At 44.8% G+C, this 9,183-nt stretch overlaps 1 protein-coding gene across 1 annotated transcript; it reads right to left on the bottom strand.

Moving 5' to 3' along the window:
- Window positions 1-2,577: 2,577 nt before the first annotated feature.
- On the bottom strand, window positions 2,578-8,700 carry WDR5A (Transducin/WD40 repeat-like superfamily protein). The gene is made up of 2 exons (XM_048713487.2): window positions 7,936-8,700; window positions 2,578-3,155 (listed from the first exon to the last, which is right to left on the bottom strand). The coding sequence occupies exons 1-2, from the start codon at window positions 8,596-8,598 to the stop codon at window positions 2,847-2,849; spliced, it is 972 nt and encodes a 323-aa protein (XP_048569444.1). The 5' UTR covers window positions 8,599-8,700; the 3' UTR covers window positions 2,578-2,846.
- Between the last annotated feature and the right edge of the window lie 483 nt (window positions 8,701-9,183).

The following is a 9,183-nucleotide window of genomic DNA, read 5'->3' as shown; positions in this document are numbered from 1 at the left end:
AACGTGGCAATTTGCGCCAGTTGAGTGAGACATGAAGCATCGCTAGGACACAAGTTATATCGAAATTGATGTGCACACGACATGCAATGCTCGATGTGCAGCCGACACAAGCTCTACACCATCAGATTGCCTAGTATCAAATTTACAAACGGCCTGATGAGACACATCGGCTGTGTATCGTCTGGAACCGTCGGCTGTATAGCAACGCTCAAGTTATATAGAAACAGATATCACCCGTCCAGTTGGGACTGTTGGAGGAAGGTCCCGTGCATGCAGCCAAAGGCAAAGGAAGTCGCTTCACGTCTGATGTGGCTGGCTCACCACTTGGCATGTACTCCTACATTATTTTATTTTGTGAAGAAAGCTACCGGTGCAGTGCACGGCGGATCATATCCTGATTCCCAAGTGGAGCTCAGGGATCGCTGTGCATCGACTGCTCTGTCTGAAACAGCAGATTTGATTTAACTGTGGGGAGCTGCACTGCACATATCCAAGAAAACGCCACAGGGACAAACCATAACTGTACATATACAAAATGCACAGCTCAAAAAATGCCCCCACCCTTCGAGCCAAGCACTTTACCCTTTGCGGTGCATTCTTTTGCAGTCACTTTTTTGGCTTGAACAAAATATAAATTGGCAGGAATATCAAGTACTCCCTCTGTTCGCTTTTATAAGGCCCTGAATACATTTCAGACAATGTGCAAATCAGTCTATTTTCAATTGTCGGAAATGAATCACAAAAGTGAACGGAGGGAGTAACTTTCACTGTCATCATCTTCCTTTCATTTCAAATACAACTCTTCGCTTCCCCGCACAAGTTTTTTTTTATAAATCTTCGTTGGTAAGAGCCTATCCAAAAATGGAAGTCAAACCACCAGAAGCTAGCGGGCACATCCACGGTTCAATCCCAAATTATCTAGGAATATTCTGCATCTATACTAAACACCTATTGTTCGACAACTTGCTAACTTGTATATTATCCAACTTGTATAAATATTTAAGCTAGCTAGCTAGATACTCCCTCCGTTCCGAATTACTTGTCTTGGATTTGTCTAGATACAGATGTATCTAGACTCATTTTAGTGCTAGATATCTTCGTATCTAGACAAATCTAAGACAAGTAATTCAGAACGGAGGGAGTAGATGCTTTGGAAGACAGGCAACTTGTGGGAGGGCGGCGGTTGGTCAAAAGTCAAAGCACACGGACGCATGGAACGCGAATTCGGCGACTTGAAAGACAAACAAAACAAGAAGAAGAAAAACTCTTCACAGATAGATATGGGATGCACACACGAGCTCATTTTCATTATGGCACATGGCGAGTAAATAAACAGGCGATAACCACTAGTTTTTGTATGCGGCACATGCATATGGTTGGTTAGCTAAGCAACGCCAATCAGCGTTGCTTGCTGAGGATGGAAAGGCGCCGGCTCATAAGATTTGATGTAAACAATTTAGCAAATTAGCGCCGCGAAAGCCTCGACGATATCTAGCTGGATTCCGCGCTCGAGAAGAATGCCAAGTCATCGCCGTGAAATGGACAGCAATCACATCAGAAATTAGGTTACAGCGGGGTCAAGACAAGTGGCTTAGCTGGATGAGGAGTTGTGGGCAGCAGCAATGTGATGAACGTGGAAGAATGAGTTGATTACGGGGTTAAATCAAGCGGAATTGGTCAGAAAGAGAGTTGGGATGCGTATAGAATTGTTCTCCTCCTGATGTTTGGGCGTGTGTTGTTTATATCTCATGCCAATAATTCCTTCCACTCGTTCTGTACAGTGAGATGACAGGACGATTGGCATGTTTTTGCCAATTAAGATGGGTTTAAAACTAGGAATACAGCTGAATTTCATTTTACAGTTCAAGATGTTTGTGTTGCTGCATCATGAAGGACAGCTTTTACTAAAGGACAACGAAAACCTCATCTAATTATCTGAAAATGGTCCGTGCCCTATCGTCTTCCTCTACTGGACCATCCAAATCGTTTGATGCAAGACAAAGGCCAGTTTATCTCAAAGAAAGAAAAAAGGAAAAGGCCAGTTGCAAGATCATTGCAATCTTCGATTATATGTGCTTGGTGAGGGTAGATTTTTATCAAGGTAAATTAATTTCAGTCTACAGTTAAAATGTTTATATGGATGCATCACAAAGGACAGTTTTTATTAAGGAAAAACGACAATGTTATCTAGTTATCTGAAAGCGGCCCATGCTCTAGCTTCCTCTAGGTCTATGGACCACCAAACTTCTTGCTGTCAAACCAAAAGTTAGTTGCAACTTGCAACAACATTGACACCATCTCTCCTTTTTGTGTGTGGAGAAAACATTGCCATCATCTAGAAGACGATTCAGCAGATTCACTGGCTAGTTTTCTGCTAAGCCCAAGTCAGCCTACTGAACTATTTCAACATGAAAGCCCACTCATTTTCTCAGCCCAACAGGGTATGAACTCTGCTGAACTCCAATGAAGCTATATCCAGGATGGATGGTGGCATGATGCCCACAAAGAAAAAGGTTCCCATGATGAAATTGCAAAACAACTTCACATTTCAGGATGGCTAACATCTAAGGACTCGAATGAACTTCAAGCATTGTTTTTTCCAGTTAAACAAAGTTTAAGCATTGCCTCTGTCCAGCCTTCCATACAACCATCCCATTAACGGCTCTCTGGAACAGTTTAATTTCACTACAAATCGCACAGCAGCGAAGGCAACACAAGACGAAAATACACAGCCCAGGAGCATCGCATTCTCCACTGCAGCAATCTATAATTACTCAGGGAGCCAAGTAAATAACCTGGCTACCATCATCAGTCAGGTCACATGACAACCAAGAAAATAAGCTGGCTTACCCATCTCGTTGATCTCCGTCCTTTTGAACCCAGACTTTCACCGTCTTGTCATTGTCAAGAGCTCCTGATGCAATCATGTTCTCCTTAGGGTGGCATGACACAGCAATGACCGTGTCGGTATGCCCTTCCAGTTTCTGCACAATCTTCCTCGACTGAAGATCCCACATGTAGACACACTTGTCTTCCGAGCCACTCACAATGTACTTGCCGTTGGTGATAGAAAATGCTGCCGGAATGCAGTATTTTGTGTTCACATGGCCAGTGTACGTCTTCAAAAACTTCCCAGCCGAAAAATTCCAGAGCCTCTGCATTAATGAACAATATGTGAGCCGTTATCCTGTGATAAGTTCATCAAGGTAGATTGCTAGATACTCACTGAAAAAAGACCAGTTGATTTTTTTTTACAGATGCCACTACAAACATAGGGGTTATTGTAATATGTTTAATAATCCACCCAAAAACACATTAAAGCTATGACTTGGCAATGAAGTAAAATCATAAGCTATCTGAAATTATGCAAATATGCATGGAGTGGTCCACAAGCATGATAAGGAGCAGGCCAAAATTATCTAGGAACATACACCAGATATGGCAATGCCTACGTTAAAAGGACACCAGTGTGCAAAATAGCTAGAGCATTGTAGTACTCTAAGGATACGAAACTACTAGAAGAGGACCACGTATAATCGATTGCAGTACAGAAAATGGTCTTCTTAAAGCAGGGATGGTGGCATGGGTCAAGGCACTCTCTCCTGGGTCTGATTCATATGACACTCCGCTACGTTCACCCTTAAGAATCTTATATAATGTAAAAGAATATTAACAGACAACAGCTTCTTTTAGTTTCTTTTCATCCTATTGGTGAAAAACATGGTTTACGATCTCCATGCTGTAAAGATATACAAGGTCCTGCTGATTGGCCAGCTCAGCTTTATAGAGAACTGCTTGCAAGAATTGTATGTAAGAGGCGCAGATTCTATTGAACAGTCAGGACTGCCACCAGAAATTTTGGTGCCCCTACATATATGACTGAAGGGCATAGCATGATAGAAGTCATTTATCACCTCAATGTATTAGGCATAAATGAACCCTAAAAGAAATGAACTTCCACACGGAGAAACCCTCACAACCCAAAAATGAGGAACTGCTCTCGACAATCTCACTCAAGATCTTCAAACTGTGGTCAAACACTGGGGATAGTTCATGCCCCCCTCCTCCTCCTCCTCTAACGGCACAACTTAGTCTGTTAATTTATTTTGACAAAGTGGATTCGGACCGCCACTTTATTTTCTGTTTTTTCTGCTGGGGTCAGGTCTCGCCTAGCGGACTTTAAACCAGCACTTCATTTTCTGTTTTCCTGCTGGGGTCAGGCCTCACTTATGTTAGAAATAACTATTACATCAGGAAATGATAGGTCAAAATGACAAAAAAAATTCAAATTCACGGCAGCTATAGCCTATAAAATGGCAACATGGCTGGGAAGAAAGCATTGGAATTAGTTAGATAGTGGATGTACCTACATAACTTTGTGAATTTGGTATCAATAGCAATTAGCAAGCAATCATCTCGAATGTGCAATTATACCTACCGAAAAAAGTGTTACTATCAGAAAGAGTCAGGGTAACATGTATCTACCAAACCTGCCGTTCCGGTGAACCCGGGTTAAATAACATAGAGTCCGTTTGGATTTTGGAAGGGATAAAATAAATTAAATCCTACTACCTCACATAATTTTCCCATTTTGACCTGTGGTATGCAGGTCCCATTGCTGAGAATGGAAAATATCAAAGAACCAACCTCAAGAATGGATTGGATTGAACCCAGAACTCGACACCCCCAAACACTCATTTCTTTTCTTCCACTGTGGTACGTCTGTGCCTATGGCTATCCTGCAGTTGAAGCATTTATCTTTACTAAAAGAACAAGTTTGGGAGATTTGGGTTTCTTAAAAAAATGCCTTTTGGAAATCTTAGCAAGAAGGGCGGGCCTAGCACAGTGGTAGAGTCACTCCACTTGTGCCCCGGAGATCCTGGGTTCAAACCAACCTCCTTGCAAAATTATAATGGAAGGGTAAGGCTGTCTAGAAATTCCCTTCCCCAGACCCCACCTTGTGTGGGAGCTTTCAGCACTGGGTACACCCTTTTTTTCGAAATCCTAGCAAGTTCCAATTTATCTTCAAAACAAGAAAAAAATTGCAGGATAGAACAAGGTACAGTTATTGCTCTATTAATGCCCATCACATATTCTATCACGAAGTTTTCAAATTCTCGGCAGCTATATAATGGCAACATGGCTAGGAAGGAAGCATTGGAATTAGTTGGATAGTGAAAGTACCTAGATAACTTCGTGAATTTGAATTTGATATCAATATCAATAGCAATTTGATATCAATAGCAAACATTTCGAATGTGCAACTACTACCTACCTAAAACAAGTGTTACTATCAGAAATAATCGGGGTAACATATCAAACCTGCCATACAGGTGGACGCTGATTAAGTAACATACAGAGTCCATTTGGATTTTGAGAGGGAAAAATAAATTAAATCCTACTACTACCTAACACCCCTTTCCCATTTGACCTGTGGTATGCAGGTCCCATTGCCGAGAATGGAAAATATCGAAGAACCAACAAATTGCTAAACAGCGGATCAAACCCAAAATCCGACAGCCCCAAACACTCATTTGTTTTCTTGCACTGCGGTAGTTGTGTGCCTATGGCTATCCTGCAGTTGCTGAAGCATTTATCTTTACCAATAAAACAAGTTTGAGAGATTTGGGTTTCTTAAAAAAACGCTTTTCGGAAATCTTAGCAGGGTCCAATTTATTTTCAAAACAAGGAATTTTTTGCAGGATAGGACAACGTACAGATATTGCTCTATTATTAATGTCTAGCTCATGTAGGCTTTGCCACTTACATATCCACCCCCACCCCCTCCCCCTGCCTAAAAATAAAATTCCAGCCCATCCTACGCTCATGGCAAGAGTTTAACATAACCACTAATATAACAATTCCCAAATAATCTTTATCTTGTCCTTCAATGTATGCACTCACAGCACTACAAGAGAACAGAAGCACCTAACTAGTATTGTGACCAGTGTTTATAAGGCGTCCCGCCTTGGACACTTATGCGGCAAGGCGGCGCCCTGCCCGCTTTAGGCGCTTAGGCATCAGGGCAGTTGGTGTTCGCCTTAGGTCACCTTACCGCCTTATAAACAATGGTTGTGACCTTCAACTCAGCTGTGACTACAGCGATGTCACAAAAATTGACACTGCACGCTACAGAGTCACTGTGCAATGTGATATCAAAGAAAGTGCAAATCTACGCCAGCACCATGTCACAATCATTGAAGCATCTACAATACTTACCTCTAGGGGATTGTGATCACATCAACTGTGGAAGGAGATAATGAATAAAAAAGGATTAGTTATCCAAAGTATCTTTTTTGGGGCAAACTACCAAAGTATATTGAAGCCCGAAAAAAGTATCAATAGCTTCTTATGCTAAAATGGAAAAGACAGTTGGCTATGTGCAATTCCACACATTTAATTACTTCTCAAGAATCATATGACTGAAGGGGAGCCTTGGCGCAGTGGTAAAGCTGCTGCCTTGTGACCATGAGGTCACGGGTTCAAGTCCTGGAAACAGCCTCTTGCAGAAATGTAGGGAAAGGCTGCGTACAATAGACCCAAAGTGGGTCGGACCCTTCCCCAGACCCTGCGCAAGCGGGAGCTACATGCACTGGGGCTGCCCCCCCCCCCCCCTCAAGAATCATATGACTATACCAGGCAGTTGCAAAACAGAGAACAGGCATACAGCCAAAAGAAACGAACTACTGATTGATGTCCCAGCCATGTCAATTTACTGCAAAAAGACCTAACAAATCTTTATCACCAGAACAATCACCACACAATTCATCAAAATCAAATCATGAATGAAAGTTGAATTTCGAGCTTTCTGCATTTCTCAACAGAAATATTCCCACCAAGCTCGTTGTCGAATGAAGACAAAAACAAATAGTATCTAGCACCATATTTTAGTGCTAGATACATCCATTTGAGCAACAAGTAATTCAGGATGGAGGGAGTATTACCCTCATCTGTATCATCTCAAGATTGCAAACAACACTACAAAATGTTGCAGTTTGTAGAAATTATAAACAAGCCATGCTTTGCTTTTTTCGATATTCTTGAGTATAGGAAGAATGGTAGCACTAACTCCAACATAATCAGAAAATTTCCAACCCTACTTAGCATAGTGCAGACCGAACAATATGCAGATCACTCACTCACATCTTCACCATTGCAAAATCACATATTACTGCAAGTTCAAGTTCACGTCATGCTGTGAAGTACAGAAATAGTATTACGGCGGGTCTAATACCTCCAACCCAAAGAGTACCTTGTTTGGTGGCACCTCACTGGGACTCCCAATTTGCATACTCCCAAGGCTAGACTTAATGGAACTGATATAACTTTAAGGCAGATCATCAGGCTATGGCTGAGATTAACTGAGCTTGCAAGCCTCATTAAAAGGGGAGCTTAAAAAAAGGGCAGCCCGGTGCACATAGCTCCCTCTTGCGCAGGGTCCGGGGAAAGGTCCAACCACTTTGGGTCTTTTGTATGCAGCCATTTCCTACATTTCTGCAAGAGGCTGTTTCCAGGACTCGAACCCGTGACCTCATGGTCACAAGGCAACAGCAATGTGCCAAGGCATTAAAAGGGGAACTTAACATGTAAAAAATTAACTCCGCGAAGCAGCACCGACATAAGTCCCCAATTTATGGAGTGTGCTCTGGACTAAGTGCCTGCATCAGCCCTATTAACAACCTCAAAGCCTTAATCCCCTCCTCGTTTCCTTGTGGCAAACTCTGTCCCTTGTGCCCCCAAAAATGTACTTGTAGTGTTCCATTGCTATTGCAACTACTAATGTTCTTCCTAGCTAAGAAATGTCAACTACTGATGTTTAACCTAGCTATGAGAACAATCAAACATTCAATAACAACATAATTGCAATTTCACATATGCTGCGAGCTGGAATGTTCTCTACAATAAGACTATGAGGAGAGATTCTGAATAACTTACCAGGGTGCTATCAAGGGTGGATGCAAGCACGAACTTGCCATTGGGGGAGAACTTGGAGTAGGACACGGGCGGGCTCTCGTCATCGATGAGGGTCTTGACGCAGTGCCCGGTGGCTGCGTCCCAGATGCGGCAGAGCCCGTCGTAGCTTCCCGACACGATCATGGCCCCGTCCCGGTCGAAATCGACGGCGGTGACGGGCTCGGAGTGGGCGGGCAGCACGCGGAGGCTCCGGCCAGACCTGACCTCCCAGACGCGCACCGTCTCGTCGAAGGACCCCGACGCGAGCACGTTGCCGTGGGGGCTGAAGGCGACGCAGAAGGCGTAGTTGGTGTGGCCGGCCAGGGTCTTGACGAGGCGGGCGCCGCCGCCGGCGCCCAGGTCCCAGATGCGGACGGTGCGGTCGTCGGAGGCGGAGGCGAGGAGGCGGCCGTCGGGGGAGAAGGAGAGATCGGAGACGCCCTCCTCGTGGCCCTCGAGCTCGGCGACGAGGGAGAGGTCCGCCGAGGACCAGACGCGGAGGAGCTTGTCGGCGGAGGCGGAGGCGAGGAGGCGGCCGTCGGGGGAGAACTTGACGGCGGAGACGGCGCGGCGGTGGCCGGCGAGGGTCGCGCGGAGGGCGTACCCCGGGGAGGCCGGGGTCTCGTCTGCATCCGGCGCCGCCATTGCCGCGAACCAGAAAGAAAAAGGGTTTGGGGTTTTGTAATTCCTCCCCTTTGGCGACGCTGCGGCGCGGTGCGGTGGTCTGTTGAGTTGGGGAACCACGGCGAGGGACGCGTGCCGAAGCTCCGGAGTTTCGGTGGGCTTTAGACGGCTATGGCGGTATGGACTGGGCTTCAGATATCTGCTGGCGACTTTAGACGGCCCAATTCATTTGTTTTACCAACTGCACAGCAGAGCATACTTTGATACCACTATGTACATATACATGCAGAGCTTTTTCCCCTCTCGCTAGGGTTCCTCTCTTGGTGGGGACGACCGGCGTAGAGATCATGTTTCCCTGAACTTGATCCTCCATTTCCTCAACTGCTTGGACTGACTAAGGGGCGATCCTGGATCGCGTTCCGGTCTTGGCGTTGAGTTTCTAGAGATCAATGGAGACTAGGGTTTGGGTGGCCCGTGGAATTATTATTATTATTATCGATCCGTGCGGCTTAGGGAAATCTGATCAGATCGAGCTAGAGGCAATGATGAAGGAATTGGCGCTTCGGGAGGAGGACCTGGATGACGTCGTCTTCGAGCAGGAGGAAG

This window comes from Triticum urartu, chromosome 4A (genome assembly GCF_056163025.1).
Source record: "Triticum urartu cultivar PI428250 chromosome 4A, HENAU_Tu73, whole genome shotgun sequence".
In the NCBI taxonomy this organism is placed as follows: Eukaryota; Viridiplantae; Streptophyta; class Magnoliopsida; order Poales; family Poaceae; genus Triticum; species Triticum urartu.
Note: the sequence above shows the minus strand (reverse complement) of the source record. Positions and strands in the feature narration are given on the sequence as shown.